This window comes from Camellia sinensis, chromosome 3, assembly GCF_055761805.1.
Source record: "Camellia sinensis isolate YWXY chromosome 3, ASM5576180v1, whole genome shotgun sequence".
Classification (NCBI taxonomy): Eukaryota; Viridiplantae; Streptophyta; class Magnoliopsida; order Ericales; family Theaceae; genus Camellia; species Camellia sinensis.
Window position 1 is genome coordinate 38,983,995 of NC_138963.1, and position 27,723 is coordinate 39,011,717.

Genomic DNA, 27,723 nt, shown 5'->3' on the forward strand with positions numbered 1-27,723 from the left:
TCACTTTGATCAGAATGAAGTCCCTTCATTTGGTGTTTGATTCTTTGGACTTCATATTGTACATTAATTGAATCCTTTCACCCTATACTTAGTTGAGTAGTTTTAATTATAGTGATATGGCATTCTGAATTGAAGAACAGGGTGGGGAAAAGTTGTCTACAAAATAATCCTGTACTACCTCACCAAAATCTCTCAATGCTATTCAATATGAGAGTTTTTTCACCATTGAATTTCTTTGTTTTTAAATTTTTACCAGAGCCGACACTTCTTTTAGGTGTTCACCTGAGGCCCTCAATTTCCCGAAAGCCCCATATTTTTACCCTCCCTGATCTTTGTCGAAATGCCTCAGGAATAGGGATGGCAATGGATAACCTACCCTGTAAGTATTCATGGAGACCCAACCCAAATACATGGATTTTCCCCTCTTTTTCTTATCCATTGGGTAGGGTAGGTGATATTCTTTAAATATCCACAGGGGATGGGTTGGGGTTGGGTACCCACTAATTTCCCCATATGTTTTTTTTTTTTTTTTTTTTTTTTTAAAAGATTCACAACTAAAACTAAATATACATTCAATCTTTTTTCTTTTATTTATTTATTTATTTTTTCAGGTTCACAACCTTTTTTTTTTTTTTTTTAAGATCCACAACCAAAACTAAATATACCTCCAATCTTTTTTATTTTTATTTTTAAGGTTCACAACTATTTTTTTTTTTAATTTTTAAGATTCACAACCAAAGCTAAATATACATTTAATCTTTTTTCTTTTTTTAATTTTTTTTTTAAGGTTCACAACCAATTTTTTTTTTTTTTTTTTTTTTTTTTTTTTTAAGATTCACAACCAAAGCTAAATATACATTTAATTTTTTTTTCTTTTTTTTTAAATTTTTTTTTTAAGGTTCACAACCATTTTTTTTTTTTTAAGATTCACAACCAAAGCTATACATTCAATCTTATTTTATTTTATTTGGCTCAACAATAAAATCAAATATACATTAATTAATATTGTCACATTATTCTTGTCAAATTTTATGCATATCTAGAATTTTTTAAATTTATTTAAAAAAAATTAAGGACACTGTCTAGTGTAGGCTTCGGTTTTCTTTTCTATGTTATTTTATTTTGTTGTGTATTGTAATTTTCAGAATGGTTTGCTTGTTCTGAAATTTCAATTAACGAGTATGAATCTATTTGTTTTATGTTATCACACAATTTATACAACATATATATATATATATATATATGAATGTATTTGAAAATAAGGAAATTGTAGAGAATCAAAACAAGCATGAGTTGTGATTGGTTAGAAATGATGGGTACATAGATTTATTTGCTAGAAAAACAAAAAGGGGATACAAAGTCATACTAAATAATTTTTTTTAAATTAAAAGAATTTTTCTTAGTTATGAACCTATTTAACTGAAATCAGCTTGTTTCCCAATGTTATGCTTCATTTATTTAGATAGAAAATATTTTTTTCATGAAAAATATTTTTTATAAAAAAAATTCAAAATATATTTTTTTATATTTGGTGGTGGTGGTGATGGAACGAAGGTGAAAGTAGAAATTGTTACATAGTGGTGGGGTGATGGCGGCAGTGATGATGGTAGTGGCTATGGTGATGGTAGTGTGACAGTGAAAGTGAGAATAGTGGTGATGGTGTTGTGAAATTAGTAAAAATTTAATTGAAAAAAATATTTTTTGTTTTTTAAAAGTAACAAACAACAAAATTTGTGGGGGACTAAAGGAAGAAGATGGAGGATGGATTGGGTGTGGTAATGCATAGATATCTTAAAATGAGTGATTCAGATTTGTTAAAGGTAAAATTAGATTTTGGATAAATTAAAATGAATTGTTCAAATTTGCTAAAAGAAAGATGGTTTAATGTCTAAATTGTCCGTGGCTAACAATTCCTTGTTTATGCCCTAATGCAATTTAATATGAGTCTTATAACACTTTCTTCAAACAAACTTTTTGATTGTCTCAAAATTATATATTTGATTATTATAAAACAAACTTTTTAATTAATTAATTAATGTGTATTTGATTTTGTTGTTGAACCAAATAAAATAAAATAAGATTGAATGTATATTTAGCTTTTGTTGTGAACCTTAAAAAATAAAAAAATAAGTTGTTAACATTAAATATATTAAAAAAGAAAGAAAAAAGATTGAAGGTATATTTAGCTAAAACCTTTATAAAAAAAAAAAAGACAAAAGAAAAACAAAAAGGTTGTTAACATTAAATATATTAAAAAAGAAAGAAAAAAGATTGAAGGTATATTTAACTTTTGTTGTGAACCTTAAAAAAAAAAAATGTTAACATTAAATATATTAAAAAAGAAAGAAAAAATATTGAAGGTATATTTAACTTTTGTTGTTAACCTTAAAAAAAAAAAAAAATAAATAAAAAAAAATGTTAACATTAAATATATTTAAAAAGAAAGAACAAAGATTGAAGGTATATTTAGTTTTTGTTGTGAACCTTAAAAAAAAAAAAAAAAGTGGTTGTTAACATTAAATATAAAAAATAAAAATGAGGATTAAAGTGTGTTGGGGAAAATTCATACCCATTAAAAAATGGGGAGGGTGGTAGCCATGGAGAATGGGGAATGGGGAATGGAGAAAATTTATTATAGGGGAATGGGGATGGAGAATTAATATCCACCCCATTGCCCCCCATTGCCATTCCTACTCAGGAAAAGAAAAAATATTTTTTCTTCATCTAAAAGCCCAATTGAATTATTAGAAAAAGATACATTTCTTGTTCAAAGGCCTAGCAAACTAAAAACCACCCTTGTCCATAGGTTGAATAAATGAATGAGGTATTACTAAAAAAATGAATTTAGAAACACACCAATCAATTTGGTTTCCTTATCAAACTTGAAGGGGAACATGAACAAAACTGTGTTGTTTGAAAACGAAATCTGGGGTAATGCAGAGAAAGAGCCTCTTGCAGCTGCAAATTGAAGCCCAAGCCCCATTTGCCTCAGTAAGTAAAGTTCTTAAGGCCAGTAATTTAGAATTAATTCTTTAATTTAAAAAAAAGATTATAAATTAATTTGGTAAAAAATTGAAAAAACTAAATTAAATTTTTAGAAAAAAATTGAAATTTGGTTTGGTTTTTTGACAATTTTTTTGAATTAATTTTTGAAAAATATTTTTTTAATATTTATTTTTGTCAAACTAATTTATATAAATTTTGAAAATGAAATCAAACAGATTGATTTGTGCTCTTCTCTCTTGTTAACGCTTAACAAATTTTACGAAAATTTACATATCATACTATTAAAGTGGATGTATTTTAGATTGGTTGTTTGGGGTGTTCTAAATAAGTGCACTTTTTATCTTTTTGGACTAAAAAGTTGAGGGAAAAAAAATGAATGTTTGGGTTAACTTTTTGACTTTTTATGAAAAAATGTGTATTAAAAAATTATATAAAGAAGTGTGCATGAGAAGATTAGAGATGTGTGTTGTACAGCCGTACAATCTGCATGCACAGCCGAATTGATGGTAAGAAATTATTAGTTACTTTTCAGGTATTGCACTGGACGGTTTTGTTCGGCCTGTGGAAGCCATCATGGGTCCCATTTTGATAATCTGAATCGTTCAATGTGTAGAACTCATCGAGTACTATATGCTTATAAAAAATCACGTTAATCGGATATCGATAGCTATCTGATCAGATTTGTTTTTTTTCAATCGTTAATTATAACACCATCATTTTTTTATACAAAACTGATTTGATCATGTAGTTGTCGATTTCCGATCAATGTGATTCTTTACAGACATATAGTACCCGACGAGTTCTACACATTGAACGGTTCAGATTATCAAAACGGGACCCGTGATGGGCCCTCACTGGCCGAACATCAGTGTGTGAAAATTGCACCAAACTGTGCAATTTTTCTTAACAAACGCAGCACAGAGCTTCACAGGTCAGATTGATGACTTGTACAGCTGTGTGGAAATTAATTTTTTAATATTTTTTTTGTGAATAGTGATAACTTTTTAATTTTTTGAGTAACTTTTTGGCTTTTTATCTTTTTAGGGAAATGTCAAACTGGGCCTTAATTTTTTTGGGTTAAATGACATATCATTAATTGGTAAAAAAAATTATTTGTATATTATTTTTCTTTGCTAAAAGCCTAAAGCACCATCTTATATCATTAAATATTATGTTTGGTTTATAGATTTGGAGTGAAATTTGAAAAGAGAGAGAGAGAAAAGGTATGTACAATGTGAATATAATATAATTGTATTTTACTTGCGTTTGACACAGATTTTTCTTTTTTCTTTTCACATCTTTTTTCAAATCCATGAACCAAATGCAGTTTTAATATTTTTATTTTTTATTTTTAGAGAAATCTAAACTTCACTTTAAGACCTACATGAATTTTGTATCATTTTATAATGGGAAAGACTATATGTAAGGAAGAATTACATGTAGGTAGGTGAAGGGAAAAAAAATTACAAATACATGGAGGTGCAAGTGTATTTGTGGTGGAGTACAAATGAAAGACCGTGGCCATCCATGTATTGGTAATTTTTTTTCGCTTCCTCCTGCCTGCGTGTAATTCTAACAAAAAAGAAAATGACATAACTTTATATTTTTTGAGTCATAATTAAAATAAAATAAAATAAAAAGAATAATCACATACCATATGAGATAAACCAAAAATTTCATAAGTTATAACTAAAATATTATCGCAAGTAAAAGAAGGAAATTGATCTTAATTATAAAAAAAAAAAAAAATTACATAACCTCTAATAGAATTTCCCTTTTATAATTAACTCGAACTCTAATCAAACGAAGAGTGCGTGTTAACAGTATTACCTGTCACGTTTCTGGCCACTCCCATGAAATACCGACACAAAATGGCGCTTATTACATTCACTCACTCATTTACACACACACAACGACAACTACTGTTTCTCTCACTCACTTGACTTTCTTCAATTCAACCCCCTCTCGCCGGAACCCTATGGCCGGAGTTCTGAACTTCGCTCCATCTCCGATTTTCCAGCAATTTCCGACTCGAAGAATACCCAAGACCAGAGTTTCAATCAGGTCATCTTCAGAATTCTCCGAAACGCCTCCGAATTCCGCTTCAGTGAGCACCAAAGAACAACCCAATTTAGGGTTTTCGCCTCCACCCAACTTCAAACCTCCGCAGCCGAAGCCCTTCTCGGTTAGACCTGATAAAATTCGTGACATCTTGGGAGCTGCTCTTGCTCTGTTTTTTCGCCTTGGAACTGGTGTTTTTGCCTCTGGGTATCAATTTACTCTCTCTCTCTCTCTCTGGGTATCAGTATTCTTGTATGGTAACAATAGGAGCTTAAAGAATATAACTTGGTGTGAGAATTGGTAGCTTCTTGTCCTACATGCTCGGACACGTGGAGATCCGAATGTGGCTGTAATTGTAGTTAGGTCTATTTGCGACAAGAGTAAATAGCAATAAGCAGATGACACAATCTAATCAACTTTTTTTTTCCTTTTCTGGTGGGGGTTACTGATAGATGCTTCTCTATGAATGTATTCTTGCAGGCAAGTTAAAGAATTTCAATAACTTAGTCAGAATGACAAGTATCAAAATGAAAATGCAATGCATCTCCTTTGACTCCTAAATGTCCGAGGATATTCCTCGTCCATCCTAAACCCATTATACTGTCATGATCGCTAATTTGACTTGTATTTTTGTTTTAGTGATGTCTTAGATTCTTAGCTTACTGAAGAGATTTGAACATGCTTATTGCAAAGATAAGTGTGATTCTTGCTAATCTTTTTGAAGATGAAACCTAATATATTCATGATAGAATGTAAAATATAATTGAAGAATTGAGGCGTGTTGTCTCTGAAAGAAGTTAATATGTGCTGCTCTCATAATATTACCAACTTCAACTTTTCAAATTTGATTTTGAAATCTTGTGCTTTTACTGATTTTGATTTTTTGGCAGGTATTCAGTATCTTTTGTGGCAAAGAATGAGGTTCCATCTGACAAGTATGCGCTTGAAATTGCTGGTAGTTAACAAATCTTCTCATTATTTCCATGTCATGTAACCCTAAGTTATTATGTGAGTTTTTTGTTGAAAGCTAGAGAAAGCTTATCAAAAAAAGAAAAGAAAAAATAAGATACTTTGATACTTTGGGCATGAGGGTTTCCATCCTCCATTTTTGACAGTCTTCATCATCCCTAAAGATTGTCCTTACTAGAATTCATAATTATTTGGCCAAGGAAAAATGTCCCAATCGTCATCATGATTTATTAATGAGCAACTTGCATGATTTGAGGCTCTGGCATCTGTCATATTCCTGTTAAATATTCTGATATCTCTTTGAATTCAATAATCAGCTCAATTACGTATACAGCACTGTTATACTGTAGTGGCTTTTGAATCCAAAAAAAATTTGGTTGAGTATTTTGCTTATTAGCTACTGTTACTTTGTCTAACATGTCCATCTGTCTTTGTTTCTTCATGTTTTATTTCCAAGTTCCTTGGTGGCTGTTTTAATCAACTACTGTAACTGCTTGTCACTTACCGGAATGAACAAAAAAAAAAAAAAAAAAAAAAACTGTTGTTGCTTTGTCTAATATGTGCATCTGTCGTTGTTTGTTTGCGTTTTATTTTTAAGTTCCTCTATAGCTGTTTATATAGAATACCAGAAAAAAAAAGACTTGTGTAAAAGCTTGTAAAAAATTTCATTCCAAATGGTACCAAATTACCAATGATAATTTTTAGGGCAAACTTCACTTTACTCTCCTATGGTTTGGGCCATGTGTGGATTACCCCCCTGACGTTCCAATATCACCACATAACCCTTCTGTGGTTGATGGAGTAATGTGCACAGTTAACACCGTTAACATCAGAAATAAAAAGACTATTTTGTCCTTGTATATATAACATTTGTTTAACATTTCTTATTCAAAAGTTGTGCATTTAAGAAGAGCAAGAGAGAGAACTTAGGGTTTTGATATATGAAATTAGGGTTTTGATTTAACAAATTAATTTAAACAAAATAATTTCTATCAAAAATTAATTTATTTAATGTTCAATTTGCCTTCAAGTTTAAAGTTCAACCCTTAATTTTTTTGATAAACAAATTATGATTCATCAGAGCAAAGCTTCTCTCTCTGTTTCTCGCAATCAGCCACCACTGTAAAAGTTAATCGAAGATCTGTCTACCCATGACATCAATATAATCCCTGGATGACTGCTTCAGGTCCATTGAAAAGTCTTGCTACCTTTTTGTAATGGAGCTGCAAAGTTGTAGCTCAAGCAATAACTATGTGGATACACACACACACACACACATATATATATTTGATTTGATGATTATAAATAAAATAAAAAATGAAGAATTTCAGGACTTGAAATTGAGGAATTTCAGTTCTTTTCAATCAAAAAAAAAATGAAGAATTTTCTTTTAACATAGAGATATAAGAGAGAGAAAGCTATATATATATATATGTATGTACACATGATCAAGAAAATCAACCTCAACGCATTGCATTGTTGTCTGCACTAACTTGAACTTGTTTTTCTTTGTTCCTTCTTCGATCCGACCATCCATGCCGTCTTCGACAGTCCAACATTGACTCCGATATTGCAGAAACCTCCGATCAGCACTTGAGTCCAATCTAAATGAACATTGCAAAAACATTATTTTCTCTTTCTCTCTCTCTCTATATATATACATGTTTGTGTTGTTTGTATCAATGTATAATTTATGTATTTGCATATATTGGTTGATCGGGTTGATCGGTTTCAAATTTCCGTATATATTCCTTATCTGGTTTTTTCCCCTCAATCTCTGAAGTTCTTGCAATGGAGATTGGAAGCTTTTTGTTGTTTTTATTTTCAGAAGTACTATAATTTTTATTCATTGTTCTTGGCCTTGAGTTGGAGGCAGAAGATGTGAAATTGAGAGAGAGATGCGTTCTGTTTCGAAAAATGAATATCTGGATATTGATGATAAAGATGAGGGTAGGTTTTGGAAATTGATGATGGAGATGAGGGCATTTTAGTCATTCAATTCAGAGGAAAAATCATATTTTCATGCCCATTTGCATATTAGGCGCGTGTCATGCACGGCCTGTTAGAATAGATGGAAAAGCTAACTGTGCACATTACTTCATCAACCACAGGGGGGTTATGTGGTGATATTTGAACGTCAGAGGGGTAATCCACACATGGCCCAAACCATAGGGGGGGTAAAGTGAAGTTTGCCCTAATTTTTATACAGACATTTTATAGATGATTTTTCAAAAGTTGTATTTCTTTTTATTCAATTATAGGTTACACTTTGTTTGAACAGGTTTCAAGGTGAAAGAGACTTCAAAATTAGGTCCTCGCCCTGAGAAGCCTATAGAGATATATGAGTTTGAAAGGTACTTTATTTTTATATCATCTTCTTCTCTTTAGGATATTGGTGGGCATTGGTTCACGTGGATGCTCACTTTGAGTTTTAGACTGTTTTGGCCTACTGTATTTTCTCCCTATAACTATTTATAGTTTCATATGCTGATGTGATGATTAAGACTGAATGCAATTGTTGCTTTCTCTTGATATGGATCGTCATTGATGCATGCGGAAATTTCAGCTGCCCATTTTGTCGGAAGGTAAGAACCACCCAGTGGGATTTCCTCATATTTTTCCTTGTGATATTCAGTTTATAAAATTTCAGTACCTCTTCTTTTCCTTTTTACACTTCTTTTCCTTTTTACAATTTAATGATTTTACTGTGAGACTGTAAATGATAAGCATTAAGTCCCAGTGTTAACTGACACCATAGACATGACTTTACCGTGGGCTTTTCAATTGCAATGACACAAATTATGGTTAAGTGGACATATTTAAAGAGATTATAAAGATTTCATTCATCTAAGTTTAGGTTCTTAGAACTAATCCAATGGTTGTAACTTGTAATAGTAGGGTACTCTAGGGATATATCTCTTGTCAGACTTTTCTTGGACATATTTATGGTATAATGTCCAGATTTGTTTTGATAATGGACATCAAGTCCATCCTGAATATTGCCTTTGTCTGTTGATTGCTCTATGGTGGCTCATGCTACATGCTATGCATTCTCTATGTTATTGATAGGCTTTTTGATCAATTACAGGTGAGGGAAATTGTTGCGGTGTTGGATCTTGATGTCCTGTATTATCCTTGCCCAAAAAATGGTCCAAATTTCCGTCAAAAAGTTGCTCAGATGGGTGGAAAGAAGCAGTTCCCTTACATGGTTTGATAATAGTCCTTTCCTTTTATTCTCTTACTTGCACCTAAAATGATGAAGAAAAAAAACAAGAAAATGGTATGAACCTAACTACTTGGGAAAGTTAACAAGGTTTTATCTGCTTGCTTGGAAAAATTGCTAACAAGATTAGTAATTATCCTCTCTTGCTAAAATTCTGATTTTTGGTTCCACTCTGATTTTTGGTTCCACCCCGAGCTCTCTGATATTCCACTCAGACCTGGATCCTCTCTAAGCACCATCCAAGTTAGTATCCCTCATCTTTGACTGATTGTGAAGGAAGAGAATGTTGACCCATAAATCAAAGTTTTACTGGGATTGTATAGCATTTACTTGGGGCTAAGTCAAAGTAGATGAAAAGCTCTTTGAATAATTTTAGATGTATGCACCTACGTGTGGCTGATGCACAATGAATTTAAAACATAGATGAAAGAAAATTTGATTTTATGCGACTCAAATTTAATTATTTTGTGCTGCAGTACCAGTAAGCACTTGCTAAAATTGACTTTAGTAAATAAATAAATAAAATTCAGTCATATATGTGCTACTCCAGTTCTTATAAACTTCAAATCCCAAGTTTCTTGATTCAATTGGGTACAATATTCACCCCTTAGTTGCAAGAATTGCCTATTAAGGATCATGTTTCCAGTTTAGAATCGCGTTTTCGTGGTTTAGATAAAAAATCGAGTTAGAACCACATTCCTGTCAAGATAGAATTGCAGTTCTAAATAGGATGGGATCATATGAATCCCAAATAAACAAAAGAAAAGCTACCAAGGCAAAAAGAAAAGAAAAGAAAAGAACATATATTGATCTTTAGAGAACAAATAGTTGCCCAAGATTTTGGCTTTCTTAGAAATAAAGGATGAGGAGTTTTTAATAGATATTTTCAATTTGGATTATGTATGGAATGGGTTGGATGAGGAGTTTTTAACAAATGCTTCCTTAAGCTCACTCAATCTTGGAATTCTATGTCCTTGTTCCCTGACCTTGCCCTCACCCTCGCTTCATGCAACTGAGATCCACCCATGACTACTATATGAATTCTGCATTGTAATAAGTAGAGGGGTGAGAGACTAGATGTGTAGAGAAAATGCTGAGGACATAGTGCAGGTAGTCAAACTTTCTACTTTTTTCATGTGCCAATTCCGTGGGGACTTGGTGTGTTGCATCTGTTTGGGATAATTGAAAAATTTACTGATCGTTGTTGTTCAGTTTTTATTCGTTATGGAATTAGAGTGCTTAAAGGAGTGTTTATCTATTTATATTAAATATAAAAAAAAACAACGCCCACTTAGTACACATTAATGTGTGTTTGGGAGGGACAAAATTGGGTACATATCTAATCTTTGGCATAGTGCACAAAGATGAAGCTTGGGTAACCAGCTTGGGGTATGATAGAATATCACCCCCTATTTATAAATGAAGATTAGGGTTTACAAGAAAGGCAATTAGAAGATGATCCCTGAGGGCATAAAATGATTACAGACCCTAGTGTAACTTTCGGCTAATATAATATGCTAACACTTTCGGCTAATATAATATGCTAACACTCCCCCTCAAGCTGGTGCGAAGATATCTCTCATGCCCAGCTTGCTTAATATGTCATGAAATGGTTTATTCCCAATCCCCTTGGTGAGAATGTCAGCAAGTTGTTCACCAGACTGGACAAAAGGAGTACAAATGGTACCACTAGTGAGTTTCTCCTTAATGAAGTGGCGATCAATCTCAACATGTTTTGTCCTGTCATGTTGAACTGGATTGTGAGCGATGTTGATGGCGGCCTTATTATCACAGTATAACCGCATGGAGTCCGTCTGATCAATACCTAGATCACACAACAATAATTTGATCCATAAAAGTTCACACACACCTTCTGCCATAGCTCTAAACTCAGCTTCTGCACTTGACCTGGCAACCACATTCTGTTTCTTGCCGCCAACAAATGTGCAATACCCTGAAGTTGATCTCCTATCAGTTACTGACTCAGCCCAGTCAGCATCTGTATAGGCTTCTACACGAAGATGATCATACTTTGAAAAATACAGACCCTTACTAGGAGCAGACTTCAAATACCTCAAGATTCTCATGACAGCCTCAAAGTGAATCTGATGAGGAGCATGCATAAACTGACTAACTACACTGACAGCAACAGCAATATCAGGACGAGAGTGAGATAGGTAAATGAGCTTACCCACTAATCGTTGATAGCTCCCCCTATCCACAACTTCTCCTCCTTCATCATCCCCTAATTTCTGATTGGGTTCCAGTGGGGTGGCACATGCCTTGCAGCCAAGCATCCCAGTTTCCTTCAACAGGTCAAGCACATATTTTCTCTGTGAGATAAATATCCCATCCTTAGAGTGAGCAACTTCAATTCCCAGAAAATACTTCAAGTTTCCCAAGTCTTTGATTTCAAACTCTTTAGCTAAATATTTCTTCAATAGAGGTATTTCCCTACTATCATTGCCTGTAAGAACTATGTCATCTACATAAACAATAAGTGCTGTAGTCTTACCGCGTGAGGAATGTTTCACAAACAATGTGTGATCTGCCTGACTTTGTTTGAAGCCATATTTAAACATAGCCTGAGTGAATCTCTCAAACCAAGCCCTTGGAGACTGTTTGAGACCATATAATGACTTCCGAAGTTTGCATACTTTGCCTTCTGTTTGATGATCCTCAAAACCCGGAGGAATGTCCATATATACTTCTTCTTCGAGGTCACCATGGAGAAAAGCATTCTTGACATCAAACTGATAAAGCGGCCAATCTAGATTAGCTGCTAGAGAGAGAAGTACTCTGATTGAATTCATTTTAGCCACGGGTGCGAAGGTCTCCTGATAATCAATGCCATATGTCTGAGTAAACCCTTTTGCCACAAGTCTTGCCTTGTAACGCTCAATAGACCCATCTGCTTTGTGTTTCACAGTATATACCCATTTACATCCCACAGGTCGTTTGCCCGTAGGTAACTCAGTCAATTCCCAAGTGCCATTCTTCCTAAGTGCTTTCATTTCCTTAATCATGGCTAGTTTCCACTCAAAGGTAGCAAGAGCATCCTGAAAATGGTTAGGAATGCTAACAGAGGAAATATTGGACACAAACGCTCTATATGAGGATGACAAATGAGAGTATGATACAAACTGTGAGATAGGATGTTGAGTACAAGATCTCACACCCTTCTTCTTGGCAATAGGAACATCAAGATCAATGGACTCAAGAGATTCAAAGTTACCTAGACTCTCATCAGAAGCAGGAGATGGCAGTGGAGTAGCAGAAACGGTCCCGTGTATCCAGTTAACTTGTTTTCTGTCTATGTCCCGGACATAAACATGCCCGTCCTTATTTTTGGTGACAGTGGATTCTATAGTCCCAGTAGAAGAGGGGGGTGCAAGAACAACTGGTTCCACCATAGGAAGCACAGTAGTAGAGGGTGGTGCAAGAACAACTGGTTCCACCATCGGAGGCACAGGACTCACTTCACACCAAGGCTCCCCCGGAAATGAGGACGGTGACACCGGAGAGGACAAGAAATAGGACTGGGACTCAAAGAAAGTTACATCCATGGACACAAACTACTTACGAGAAGAAGGGTGGTAACATTTATACCCCTTTTGAGTAGGAGAGTAACTAAGGAAAACACACTTGAGGGAGCGAGGGTCCAACTTACCACGAGAGGGAGAGTGATTATGGACAAAACAGACACAACCAAATATTTTGGGAGGAATAGAAAACAAGGACGGAGAACCGAGGAGGACGTGAAGCGGAGCCTGTTTGTCCAAGACCTGGGTAGGGAGACGATTAATAAGATGGGCAGCGGTGAGAACAGCGTCGCCCCAATAGGGCCGAGGCACATTTATAAAAAAACACATGCACCGAGCCTTGTCAAGAAGATGCCGATTCTTGCGTTCGGCCACCCCATTTTGTTGAGGGGTATTGGTGCAAGAGGTTTAATGGATAATGCCATGAGTAGAGAAATATTGTCCTAACCCAGAATCTATGTATTCCCCGCCATTATCAGAACGAAATATTTTGATAGTGGCCCCAAACTGAGTACAAATCATCTTATGAAAAGTGCGAAATACAGAGAAAAACTCACTCTTATCTTTCATGAGATACACCCAAGTAGCACGAGAAAAATCATCAATAAATGTAACAAACCAGCGATGACCTTTCATAGACAGAACACGAGAGGGACCCCAAACATCAGAATGTATTAATGAAAAAGGAACGAAGCTTTTATTCAAACTGGGAGCAAAAGAAGCTCTATGTTGTTTTCCAAGTTGACAAGACTCACAAAGAAAGTCAGACACATGATGATTTGCGAAACTAGAAGGAAATAAATGCTTAAGTAAATGAAATGAGGGATGCCCAAGATGCCGATGCCACAGCCATAAATCAGCGGGGGTAGTAGAAGACGTGGTGGAAGAATAAGCAAGTTTGTCCGGTTGATCTAGGAAGTAGAGACCATTTTCTGCACTACCACTGCCAATCGTCCTCCCCGTGACAAGGTCCTGAAAAAGACAATGATCAGGAAAAAACGTCACACTACAATTCAAATCCTGGGTAAGACGACTTAAGGATAACAGATTAACAGAAAACTTGGGAATATGGAGAACAGAAGATAGATGTATGGTAGGAGTGACTTGGACTAAACCTTTTTCAGAAATGGAAGAAACAGTACCATCGACAATCCTAACTTTGTCCTGACTTGAAGAGGACTTATAGACAGAGAAAAGATCAGAGGAGCCAGACATATGATCTGAGGCACCAGAATCAATAATCCAAGGCAAAGATGTATGACACAGGAAAGCACAAGGAGAAGATGCTAAGTTACCTGAGCGGGCAAAGGACGAGGAAGCGGTACCGAGTGCAGTAGAAGATCAGTGGTCCAACAATTGGCGCAAAGCATCCTCCAGCTCAATATCAGAAGCTTGGGTAACAGAAGTAGAATTAGAATCAAGGGTATCAACGGTACTAGACTGATGAGCCCGGGAATAGGAACCATGTCCTCTAGATTGGCCTGACCGACCTCCTCGAGAACCAGACCGATCACCTCGACCCCCGGATGGAGTCCCATGAAGCTTCCAACACGTCTCACGAGTATGCCGCGGCTTCTTGCAATAATCACAGAATACAGACTCCTTAGCAGCAGACGGAGGAGGCAGGCTGAGGCCATCTCGAGGAGTAGACAGTAATGCGGAACGGTCAGTAGAGACAGGGGACATCATAGCAGACCGGCGACTCTCCTCATTTTGTACATAGGCAAATGCCTCCTGAAGTGAAGGAAGAGTGTCCATACTCAGAACTCGACCCTTAACTGGATCATACTCCACATTTAGGCTGGCCAAAAATTTAAAGACCCGTTCCCGTGCGATGAACTTCTTGTACCCGACAGAATCAGTAGGGCAAACGGGCTTATAGTCTTCCAGGTGGTCAAGGCGTTTCCAGCAGTTGGTGAGGAAAGTGAAGTACTGAAGAACAGTCTGCTCCCCCTGAAGTGAGCTCTCAATAGAGCGGCGCAACTCAAATGCTTGTGAAAAATTTCCTTTGCGGGAATAGGTAACAGCCACAGCCTCTCAAACGTCCTGGGCAGTCTCTATAGACAAGTAGCCCTCACCAAGTTCTGGAACCATCGAATGGATAAGCCAACTCATAATCAAAGAGTTGGTAATCTCCCATTGGTCATAACCTGAGTCAGTGGTACTAGGTGCATTTATCCTGCCATCAACATACCTCATCTTCCCTCTGCTTTTTAAAAACATAGTCAAACTTTGAGACCATGCTAGGTAGTTCTGACCATTAAATAGAGAGGTGGTGATTTTCAGACTAGGGTTGGGGTTCTCAGTCATGGTAGTAGGTAGAATGGGACTCTCACTCTTTGGTGTTTGAGAAGAAGGGGACACACTGGTGGAATCTGTCATGGATACAATACTACCGAACCCGCAACAAAACACAGTGAGACAAAGGCTGAGGACACCGAGTGACGAAGACGACAGAGGACGACGAGGGCGATGAAGACGAGCGACGAACGGCTGGAGGAGATCGACGAGCTGAGGAGCTGAGACAAAGACGAAGACGAAGTAGATGATCCAATCGGCTGATGAAGACGAAGCGGAGTGACGACGGTGACTGAAGATCGACCCAGCAGATGATCCAACTAGGTACGTTTTGAATCCTAACCCTAGAGGTGTAGCTCTGATACCATGAAGCTTGGGTAACTAGCTTGGGGTATGATAGAATATCACCCCCTATTTATAAATGAAGATTAGGGTTTACAAGAAAGGCAATTACAAGATGATCCCTGAGGGCATAAAATGATTACAGACCCTAGTGTAACTTTCGGCTAATATAATATGCTAACACTTTCGGCTAATATAATATGCTAACAAAAGATTGGGTAAATATATATATATATTTTTTCCTCTGTTTTTCTCAGTTGTAAAATATATTATAAATGTCTACAGATCATATACATTACACTACCACTTAAAATTGTTAAAAAAAATCATAATAAAATTTCATTACAAACATAACAATTTATCACCAATTTTTGGATTTTGTAGAGACTTCGGAGTAGGCTTTGATGGTCAATTGTTACAATTTTGCTCTTGTATAGAGGTTGTGCACCCCCTTGGTGCCCTCTGTTTGAATGAAATATATTTATTTATCAAAATAAATAAATAACTAACATTAAGCTCCTTGGTTGCTTGCTACTTGGCCAAGACACGTCCTTAAGTTTGTTTTTAATTATTTAACTTTTTAATTATTTTCTCATCAATTCTTTAGTTTTATATAATGCAATGCTTTAGATTTAACTTATATTGAATAAGGGGTTTCTTGACATGCGATCTAAGTTATTATTATTTTTAATTTTTTTTTTTTTTATTCACTGCTGCAGGTTGATCCAAACACAGGAGTTGCAATGTATGAATCAGATGACATAATTAAATATTTGGTTGGGAAATATGGTATGGCTAGATATGCCAGTTTGCATTCCATGGAGTGTTTCTTTTTTCTTATTTTTAATATTTGTGATAATTTTCTTGTAGACGAGGGTGATGTTACTAATATTTTTTGCTTCTTTTTTCATTCATTCAACACTTCGGTTCCTGTTTCACTCAACCTTGAGTTCCTTTGTGTAGGTGATGGAAATGTCCCTATCATGTTGTCACTTGGTCTACTAACGGTTAGTATTAGTCTTCTTTTGTGTTGGTTCTTATCAATCTACAGAGACTTTCAAGGTTTAATGTGTATATCATGCTGACTTCTTCTATTTCAGACTTTGACTGAAGGATTTGCCATGATTGGTCGCATGGGAAAGGTAGAATGACTTTTGAACTTAATTTTGAAAATTTTCCCAAAATGTTGAAAAAATAGGTCTCCTAAAGGAGGCTAATATTTTTCTGAAAAGCATTTGAAATTAATGAAATTTTGTCATTATTTTTACAAAAAAAATATTGAAGCTGGCCTTTCACAGTCTCATGTTGTTATTTATGTAGGGGGGTTCTTTTACTCCATCAAAACTGCCACCTGAACCTCTTGAAATATGGGCATATGAGGTTAGACTGTGGGTTACTTATGGATATTTGATGTTTATATTTCAGTACAAATAAGGCACCTAATTTATGTTAGACATGTATTCTTAAGATTGGTCATGCTTCCCTGTTTTTCAGTGGAACACTGTAGCTATAATTTTTACTTATAAATAGTAATATTTCATCTTTCGTTTCAGGGTTCCCCATTTTGCAAAGTTGTACGTGAAGTACTTGTAGAGTTAGAGCTGCCACACTTACTTCATAGGTAGAGTCCATTATGGCCATCTTGATTGTTGATTTATGCTTGGACAAATGTTATTACAACAACACTCTTTACTTCGATGATGCCATCATGTAATCCTTTAAATGAAGAGCTAGTATAAGATTGACATCTATTTATGTAGTCTAACATAAATTTAATACACTTTCAATGACATTGTAGAATTTGAGTTTGTGGCCACATGTATGTAATAATCAAAAAGGAAAAAGGAAAAGAGAACATCTGTATCTGTTATTAATCTATCCCTTTAAACCTTTGTTCATTATCTTCTAATATTTGATGATTCTTGTTGACTCTTGTTCTTAACCTTATTGATATGATAGTTTAAACCTTGTTACCAAAAGAATCCCCACACCTTGGGATTCCTTTGACCATTGCTTGTTTCTAATTTTTGTTGTTGTTTTTGTTATTGTTGTTGTTACCATACATGTAAACCTTGTTTAGTTGGAAATTTATTCAGAGGAAGATTTTAATATCACAAATACTGGTGTTTGATACTGTTGATTCCCACCCCCCCACCACGAATTTAACATTTTTTCGTTTACATCAACATTTACCTTTGGATCATACATTTGTGCCTTTCATATGATTGGATGTGTAGACCTCAAACATGTTCAGTTATTTAGTTTTAGGGCTTACTTATATGTTTAGATAGGTTTTTGTCTTTATTTCCAAACATTTCTTGGCATTTCCAAAACTTTTTGAAATGCTTTTGAAACATTTCATGTTCCAAGTTGACCAAAATGACAAAATGAAACAAAATGTTGATCCTTGGGTTTGGAAAGAATATGGGAAGATATAGTAACAAATGTAGGTAGCAAATAGCGATGCAAATAGGCAATGAGAAAAGACATCCTACAGCAGCACTTGGCATAAAGTATATATGTAGAGCAGATTAGTGAGTAAGATTCATATTGTCAAACTTAAGCAGTTAAAGAAAAGGTTTGTTGATTGAGTTGAATTGATTAGTCATTGGCTCTAGGGATATTACTGGTTTATAGATTGTCTTGACTCCAATAGTTGATACACTTTTATGGTATTTCCCTTAGTAGAATATATTTTGAAACTTTTTGCTATATTTTTTGTGTAGCAGAAAGCTGTTCATTTTTATTTTAAGGTTTTCTTAATACTTTTTGTTTGCAGTTGTGCTCGTGGCAGCCCAAAACGACAGATACTATATGAGAAAACTGGACATTTCCAGGTATTCTCCTTTTAATTCTTCAATGATTTTTCATTTCATTCACATACGTATATGACGAGTAGGGGTGCAACTTGGACAGGTTCGGTCATGTTGACAGGTTGCCCAAGCCTAACCCGAGTTATGCTAAGAGTAGCCCAAGCCTGACTTGAAAATTGAACTGGTTTGCCCAAGCCCAAACCGAGCATAATAAATTGAACTTGGGCTAGGCTCGAATTGCCTACAAATTTGAGTCTTGTTTTGCTAGGTTGTTTAATTTGTTAAAGTTAGACTCTATTAACATTTTTTTTTTTATTTTGGCGAAATAATCAGTAACATCAAAACAAATAATTTATATGATGAAAGATACACAAAAAGGATCGAGAGATGAGAATCAAGGAACCTATGTGCCGCTTCACTAGTTTTTGTCATTTCTGAGTGAGAAAAGGAAATGATAGGGTTTTGTGTTGTATTACTTGTGTATATGATATATAGTTAATATGATCTAATGGTCTAGATAATTTTAACATCATTCAACAATTAATGATTTATATATATAGTATTTTTATATAATTGAGGCTTGGGTTGCTTGATGTCTCTATCCAAGCTTGGCCCGAATTTAATTCAAGCTTTTGAATTTTCACCCAAACTGCGTCCAATTCCAAAATATGTTGCCCAAGCCCTAAAAAAATTCAAGTTGGGCTTGGGTTGAGCCCGCCCAAGTTGCACCTCCAATGATGAGAACTATTCTACTTCGCTTGTATTAGATTAGAATCCTAGCCTTTTTAGACTGTACATATCCCCACTACCTCACTAGGATTAAATTCATTTAGTCATTCTGCACAAAAATATATCAAGAAAAAAATGAAAACGACACTTCTGTATATCACCTTTCTCCAATCGTAGAGCATCTTTTTTGGCAATTTCACCAGATAAGGCCAAAGAGAGAGAGAATTATACTCCTGTTGCACCACATTTTAGAGCATGTGGGGTACTTACCACATTCCTATTCCTGGCAATCTGCTTTTTAGGTCACGTAGGGTAGAACACTATGCTATAGAAGTGAAGACAGAGTATTTCTCTACATATGTGCATATTATGTATATTGCCTGCTGCTTCACTTGGCATCAAATAATTGTGTTATGTTCACTACAACTGTTTACAGGTACCTTATTTAGAAGATCCAAATACCGGAGTGCAAATGTTTGAGAGTGCAGAGATAGCTGAATATTTAAGAGCAACTTATGCTCTTTAAGAGCAAAAGTTTCCAATGTCTTTTGAGGTTTTGCTTCTTTTGCTCTTGTATATGTTTGTATTCATTATTAAAAAAAAAAAATCATTTAAAAGATGCATTGAATGTCTTTTTCACTTTTAACAGAATGAGGTGCCTTCACTTGGTGTTTGATGTAAACAGTAATTTGCACGAATTATTATATAGTAATTCGGTGCCCCCTCGCCCCCTTTCTGAATGTATATTGATGCAAACTGTACTCCTATCATTGGATTTGGAAACTTTTGTTATTCTTCTTTGGCCTACATGTGGTACACTTAGTGAATTCTTTCACCTTACACTTAACTTTGAGTAATTTTTGTCATAGGGACATGGCATTCTGAATTGAAGAAGCAACTGGTAAAAAGTTAGATGGTGTGGTCTACAAAAGAATCTTGTACTAACCCACCAAATTTTCTCAAATGCTATTCAATATGAGAGTTTTTCACCATTGAATTTCTTTCTTCATATATTTTTACATATATAATTGTCAATGATTGCTTCTTAGTTTTTGTAAAGCGTCACCAGTTTTTTGACTGTTCAATGGAGGTCCTACAACCTTAGGTGGTTGGCGACTCAGTTTTCCACACAGTTTTGTTGTCTTGACACCAAGGAGATCACATCAGGTTTATTTTTCATACTAGCTGGTGGTTCAATTTTACCATTACAAGGCTGTCACTCAGAAAGAAAATGCTTCTATTTTGCAATTCGGTTGTAGACTTGTCAGTATATTTTCAAACAATTTGTGTAGATTGCATTTGTGAAAAATTGCCTCACCGCTTCTGGTTATTCAGCAATTTGTTGCCAAATTATGGAGAATTTTCTGAAATATCTGTTTGTCAATGTGTGCATTCAGGATATGATATGTGTATAGTGAACAAAACCAAGATGGTTCAGTGAATCCATCAATGGTTTAAACAGGTCACTGCTTAAGCACATGGTTTAGAGGAATTTAAGAATATGAAATGGTTCTAAAAATGTACTCATCATAGATTCATAGGTAAAATACGGGACCAGAAAGCCAAATGGTTGATGGTCCATGGTTGAACCGGAGGGAGTCTGGTCTGGTATTGAAAACGTTGTAAACTGACCAATAAAAAACACAGCTAGAAAGGAATAATATGATTAGATTGGAATTACCAAAGCTGCAAGAAAGGCTACAAAGAATGACTTAGTAGGGGTTTAGTAAGGGTTATTGAAGGACTTAATACAAGTTTAGTATGGTTGTTGAATAAGGATTCTTTTAACTTTTGACTAGTTAATAGCTGGCATAAAGTTATTTGAGCCAAGGAAAAGAAGAAAAAAAGTATATGAAATTGCAAAAATTACCATCATAAAAATATTAATGAGAGAAAATCATTACTAATGTGGTCAAAACTAGCAGTTAGACAAAACTAAGAGTCAGAAGTTTGACTTTTACATTTGGCTCTTGTTGATTATATAATGCTTAATTACACTGGCATAACTTCTGCTTAGCTATATAGTCATTACCATTGAGGTAATGTTTTGGAGTTTGCCAAAAAAAATTGCGAGTAATTTTATGTGGATGTGTTTGTGTGTGTGCCCTCAGTGAATCTTTACAAGTTGTCACTGGTTTTTAGTGTTCAATGGAGATCCAACAGCCTTAAGTGCTTGGCGACTCAGTTTTCCAGACAATTTTGTTGTCCTGACAGCAAGGAGACCACTATAGGTTTATTTTCATACTTTCTGGGATTCAATGTTACCATGATAAGGATGTCACTTAGAAAGTAAAAATGCATTCTATTTTGCAATTAGGTTGTAGCATATCTTCATACAATTTGCGTACAATTGAATTCTTGGAGCTTCTGATTTGTGAGTTCCCTAACTAGATTCTTGAGACTATGCTGTGATTTTGTTGCCAAATTATAGAGAATTTTCTGGAATATCTTTTTTGAGTCCTTGTATGCACTGAAGATATGATATATGTGTATACTGAACAAAACCATTGTTGGTTTAAGCATATCATCGCTTAACTGTGTGGTTCTAAAAAATGGATTCGTCATTGTGTAAATGTAAGACCAGAAGACCAAATGCTTGATGGTTGAAGTGGTTGAAATGGAGGCAGTCTGGTCTGGTATTGAAAACATTGTGCCTACAAAAATCAGTGAACTCACCGATAGAAAGGAATATTATGTTAAATTGAATTTATCAAAGGTATAGAAAACGGCAATGAAGTACTTCGTTTGTTTGACAAATTTACTAATAATAGCATAAGCTTTCCGAACAATACATGATCTAATAAGGTATCAAAACTTCGTGATTTTAGGAGGCCCTAGGTTATTTTTTTGTTTCCTGTGTTATGTTTGTACACCTGTTTAATGCTGTTTGTGGATTATCTGTGTGTCTCTCCACTTACAAGATAGGGTCACATGTGAGGGACTATAAGATAACTTGATATATATTGTTGTATCCATTTACTAATGGCTTTAAGCTTTGGGATAATTGGTGATCTAACTAAGATGAATAGAAGAAGATGGTCTTTTGGCTATGCTGTTTCAGTTTCATAGAAAGTGGAAAATTGCTTCTAGAAGTTTAGGTGAGTCTTTTTCCAAAATAATAAAAAAAAAAATAAAAAAAAAATTAAGAAAGATGAAGGTTACTGAAATTTTCACCTAAATTCAACATGAAAAAATAGTTTCAAAAGGTTTTAGCGTGAGTGTCAGTGATGTATATCTAAGTTGACCCACCTTTTGCCAAGTATCTTTGTATATCCCTGTTGTGAAGTTTAGAACAAAAGAGTTGTCAATTGTTAGCCTTTTGCCCAAGCCATTTTTTGTGGAAGGTAAGAGTCTTGCATGTTCACAGAATGGGCTTCTATAACATCCCCACCTTGCATAAAGGTTGTTTTCTTTTATAGCATATTGATGGTGGTGTCAAGAATTTGGTTCCTTCCCTTCAAGCAGATAGGCACTCAGTTTATGCTAGCCTCAAGAAAATTGTGCCTTTTTTCCATATCCGGATAGGTCTAATGATGTAGAATGTAGAGGGAGAAAGCGGATTGAGGAAGAACGTAAGGACTACAACCCTAGTTACACAAGGCCACAACTCTGTCGAATGCAATGCCAAAACTCAGTCGAATGCAATGCCAAAACATCTTATTTATATAGTCTTACAACACAAATAAAATAGGAAACTAAAACCCTAATAATAACAAGAAGAAACTTAGGAGTTGTTTGGAGTGTCCTAAATAAGTGCACTTTTTGTCTTTTTAGGCTAAAAAGTTGAGGAAAAAAAAGATGATTGTTTGGAATAACTTTTTGACTTTTTACGAAAAAATGTGTATTAAAAAATTGTATAAATTAGTGTATAGGAGAAGATTGGATGGAATAGGCTGTACAATAGGATGAATTGAGGGACAGCATCGGCAGAGTAGGGGCTGGGAGATGATTCCCTGCTTTTCGGGCATTGAATTGGAGGTGCTGTTCGGCCTGTGAGGGGCCACCACAGGTCCCGTTTTGCTAATCAAAACTGTTCAATATGTAGAACTCGTCGAGTACTATATTCTTGTAAAAAATTATGTTGATCGGATATCGATAGCTATCTGATCGGATTAGTTGTTTTCAACCGTTAACTATAACACCATTCATTTTATAAATTTTAACTGATTTGATCATATAGTTATCGATATCTGATCAATGTGATTTTTACAAACATATAGTACTTGACGAGTTCTACACATTGAACGATTCAGATTATTAAAAAAGGACCCGTGATGGGCCCCCACGGACCGAATAGCACCGTGTTATTTGTATATCTAAATAAGTGCAATTTTTCCCACAAGTCAGCATCGTTGCTCTGCCGTCAGAGTTGTTTGACAAAGAAGATTGTGTAAAATTAATTTTTTAATATTTTTTTTAGGTGAATAGTGATAACTTTTTAACTTTTTAAGTAATTTTTTGACTTTTTGACTATTTTTTGAGTACCGAAACCAGGCCTTAATATTCAATACTAAAGGACATTAATTATGAGCGCGAGCTGAATACTACATTCTGCATCATCTAATGCGTATGCTTCTAAACTAATTACTATTGAGATCCTAGATTGCTTTCAAACTATACCTATGGGGCTTTCTTTCAGAAAGTTTCAGTTTTATCAATGATACTAAGGATAAAAGATAGTTTTAGTCCCCGAAGTATGTATTATTTTTCATTTTTGTCCCTTAAATTTCAATTGCCATTTTGATCTTCAAAGTTGTCAATTTGAATCAATTTGGTCCTAAGTCTAACATTCGTCTTCATTGATAACAATAATATGGATAAAAGACAATTTTGATCCCTAAAGTATGTGTTTCTTGTCATTTTGGTCCCTAAATTAACAACTTTTAAAATGATAAAATTTAAAACTTTAAGGACTAAAATGACAAGAAACGTATACTTTAGGGACTACAATTGTCTTTTACTAACCTAACCAAACCAAATCAACCCTTAAGTCTCATCAAATGAGATTAGCTATATGAATCATTCTTCTCCACCAAACTCTATCAAAGGCCATTTGGTTAGTCAAATTAAGGAAATTTATATCTCTATTTACTACACTAGCCCACATCAATCTAGGTTTGTTCCTTTCTCTAACATTTCCATCTACCGTTACTGTATTGCATCTCTTCACTACTGCCTCTATTGGTCTCCGTTGTATACGACCAAACCATCTCAATCTATTCTCTCTTAGCTTATTTTCTATCGGTGCTATTCTTACCTATTTATAAATATACTCATTCCTAACTCTATCTTTTTTATCCTTGCCACACATCTACTGTAACATCCACCAAAATTGTCTTTTACCAAAGGATAAAATACTTTTTCCGTTATCCAAATAAACAGACGTTAGAAATAAGACCAAATTGACTCAAAATGACAATTTTGAGGACCAACAAAATTGAAACTTCATGGACTAAAATTACAAATAATGCATACTTAAAATTGTCTTTTATCCAAATAGTAATTTTGAAGTTGAACTATTGAGTTGTCCCTGTATATGGTGTTTGTGTGGTAACAAAAGTTTGAATTACTTTCTTTCAAGGGGTTAGCTTTATTCATCTTCCACTTTCTAATGCATCTTCTCCAATTGTGTGGTTAGAACTACATAAATATAATATTGAAGCAGAGACTTCAGAAGTAGGAACAAAATGAGTAGGATATGATTTTTTTATATTTTATTTTATTTTTCCGATGTGGTTACAGCAATTTAGAGATTCCAAAGTTTAACGTTGGTTGACCATCACACGTGGTTGGTTAAGAGGTTCTGCTTTCTGTCAAATTCAATGACGAAGATTTCTCAAACATTAAGAAACTTTAAAAAATAATAAAATCAAGGACCTAAAATCGTATAATTTATTAGTTTGGTCGGTAGTGATTGTTGAATCATATGCTATTGTTATTTTTCTTTAGTCCGATGAATAGCCTAGAAGATATTGGTAGGTATTTCTCATTTCTTGAACACAGAACACCCCACATCCAGGGCACTTCAAATGAGCAAGAAGCACCAACCTGCACTGATTGATTATTTATTTATTAACTTTTGTTTTCTGTTTATTTTAGGATTAGAGATGTGAACCTGTGAGGTGGCAACATGTGGCACGCGGAGCACGTGGAACATTGGTGATTGTAGAGGTGGTACCAATCCATTGGTAAGTGGACAACGTGTTAGCAGGGGAAAGTTGTATTTGTCTTCAGAATTGGACAATGATAGATGTTTGGCGCAGATTATAGGGGTGATTATAATTTATTTTAATTTAAAAATTTGTGTTAGACTGTTTAGTGTAACTTTTGCTTACAGTTTTTTAGGCAAAAATAGTTTAAATAAACTGAGAAAAGTTGATTATTTAGAAACTTGAGAATGAGTGCTTTTGATTTCTACTTTGTGATTATCAATTTTTAACTTATAATAAGTTATACCAAACAACACCGATGGATTATTAATAAGCTGGTATCTCCCCTTACATTTTTTTGGTTTTATTTTGTTTTTGTTTTTAGGTTTGATGGTCCATTGGTAACTTTTTTTAATAATGGATTGCACTATCAAGGAATTTGTGGCTTATACAATGTACATCAGTAGTGGCAAAAGTGGCATCTGCAAAAACAGTGGAGCAGCATGATTGTTGTTGCGTTCTACTATTGTATTCTTTCTTGTTTGTTCTCTCTCTCTCTCTCATTGTATTTTTTTTTTTATATATATATGTTATTGTATTTTTTTTAGAACATGAAAAAATAGCTATATCCCATATATCTATCTATCTATATTATTATATATGCGAACACTGAATTTGGTGTCTAAACCTCTAAATTTTCTCTTCATGCCATGTGACAAATTTTTATCTCTCTATCTCTCTCTTTTGTTGTATTTTTTTAAAACATGAAAAAGTAGTTATATCCCATCTATCTATCTATACTATTATATATGTGAACGCTGAATTTGATGTCTAAACCTCCAGACCTTCTCTTCATGTCACATGACAAATTTTTATATCTAAAATAGAAAATTATTATATTGAAACGCAAGTAAGGTTTGAACCAAGAGCTTGAATTTCATTATGAACACACATATCATTTAAGCAATTTACATATTACAATATTACTTTCTTTATTATTTATTTTTATTCTTACTTATTTAAATTGCATATGTATCGCGTGTGTCACCCGCTACTAGTTGAAATAAAATAAATAACATACAGATTAAAAAGGAAAACAAAAGACCCTAAAAGGGCCAACCAAACAATTATAAAGATAAAATGTTTACTTGGGGTGCTTTGGCAACCAAATAAAAAGTCAACTTTTAGCTTTTTATTTATTTTGGGTCATATCATATTTCACACTTTATAACCATAAAAAGACAAAATAGACTAAAAAAGCCAAGAAATTAACTTTTTATCAACTTCCCAAAACACCACTTTATGGCTAACTCACAATTGAATTCAGATGATCCATACTTAAAAAAAAACAAACAAAAAAATTTACAACAAAAATCTACCTTGTGACCTTGATTATAAAAGAGCTTACTTTCTCTGAAGCAAACAATTTGTAGATTGAACCTATTTTTCCCTAAGGACAATTTCTTATCTTTTGCCAAAAAAGAAAAAAAAAAAAGAAAAAGAAAAAAAAAAAAACTGGTAATTTTGTTTTGTGATAGTTTTAGCGGGTGGGAACTCACTCCCATTGGATTTGGTGGACAAGTCGAATCTTTATGAGGGCGATGTGACTAGAGTCAAACTATGCCCCGTCATAAGAAATTATTCGAGGACCACAGCTTTGAAGGGTCGTCCATTTAAGCCTCTCATGTTCGGCTTCTAGCAAGTAGAGATTCTTTTAGTCACGTCCAAGAAGATTGTTCGTCCCATCCTACCCTTTTTTTATCAAGGAAAAAGAAAAATTAAAACTTGTGTATTTCTGTTTTCTTTATTTTATGTACTTTATTGGATTTGAAAACTACCATTTCTTATGCAGTAGCTCTTATTTTATTAAGTGGTGCTACATACGCCAATTAGTATATTAATTAGTGTACCAACACTAGTTATTACATTATTATTGACTCCACTTATTATACAAATTACAAATACAAAAATTATTTTAAATTATGTCACATCATCAATTAGTAAATTAGTTAGTGAATTAATTGATTTAGTACATATAGCATTGTTCTATTTTATCACATACTAACTAAAACAATTTAATTATCAATACATTTGCCAACATTCGTTTGAACCATATGGTATTAGACTTCCCATGGCTTCATATCTTATCATCACATAGGATTTTATTATTAATCAAGAAAGAATTATCGAATTATGTCTCAACAAAAACAAAAGGAAAAAAAAAAAAGATAAAAAAGAGGAAGAATTAAGGGGTGTTTTGGAAACTTTGATAAAAACTTAGATTTTTGATTTTTTAACTTTTTTATACAAAAAAGTCATAAAAAGTTAACTTTTTTTAATTCAAAAAAGTCGAAAAATCACTAAAAAATCAAAAAATTAACTTTTTATTAACTTTTCAAAATATCACTAAATACACCCAACTAATGGCCTTTGAAACTGTGGGTACATTGAAGGTATCAATGCACCTATTGAAGTAGATTTGTTCCATTGTTGGAGTCAAATTTCTAACTATTCATTCCTTTATACTACTTGGAAATGACTAGTTTTTTTTTTTTTTGATAACCGAGGTATCTGGGCTTTGATTTTTGACC

The 27,723-nt window shown here is 34.2% G+C and overlaps 1 protein-coding gene across 6 annotated transcripts; it reads left to right on the top strand.

Annotated features, from left to right (window-relative positions):
* Nucleotides 1–4,670: 4,670 nt before the first annotated feature.
* On the top strand, nucleotides 4,671–25,838 carry LOC114269876 (uncharacterized). Of its 6 annotated transcripts, XR_014363785.1 has the most exons (14): nucleotides 4,671–5,274; nucleotides 5,958–6,022; nucleotides 8,318–8,390; nucleotides 8,603–8,621; nucleotides 9,125–9,244; nucleotides 16,161–16,230; nucleotides 16,405–16,448; nucleotides 16,542–16,583; nucleotides 16,762–16,821; nucleotides 16,995–17,062; nucleotides 18,221–18,278; nucleotides 19,420–19,536; nucleotides 25,083–25,171; nucleotides 25,518–25,838. XR_014363785.1 is itself a non-coding variant. In XM_028211263.2 (13 exons), exons 1-12 carry the CDS (start codon nucleotides 4,985–4,987, stop codon nucleotides 19,507–19,509), a joined length of 999 nt encoding a protein of 332 aa, XP_028067064.1. In that variant the 5' UTR covers nucleotides 4,671–4,984; the 3' UTR covers nucleotides 19,510–19,536; nucleotides 19,853–19,976. The 6 variants fall into 6 exon arrangements, 4 of the variants coding, with proteins under 4 accessions (XP_028067064.1, XP_028067056.1, XP_028067052.1 ...); XM_028211263.2 differs by lacking the exons at nucleotides 25,083–25,171; nucleotides 25,518–25,838 and adding an exon at nucleotides 19,853–19,976; XM_028211255.2 differs by lacking the exons at nucleotides 25,083–25,171; nucleotides 25,518–25,838 and adding an exon at nucleotides 19,633–19,790.
* Nucleotides 25,839–27,723: the final 1,885 nt, after the last annotated feature.

What these genes read in the sequence shown, in the direction of transcription:
- LOC114269876 (XM_028211263.2), top strand. Translation starts at nt 4,985, where the DNA reads ATGGCCGGAGTTCTGAACTTCGCTCCATCTCCGATTTTCCAGCAATTT. An exon ending in GTATGCGCTTGAAATTGCTG is followed by an intron (nt 6,023 to 8,317) that starts GTAGTTAACAAA and finishes TTGTTTGAACAG; the next exon opens with GTTTCAAGGTGAAAGAGACT. An exon ending in ATATTTGGTTGGGAAATATG is followed by an intron (nt 16,231 to 16,404) that starts GTATGGCTAGAT and finishes TCCTTTGTGTAG; the next exon opens with GTGATGGAAATGTCCCTATC.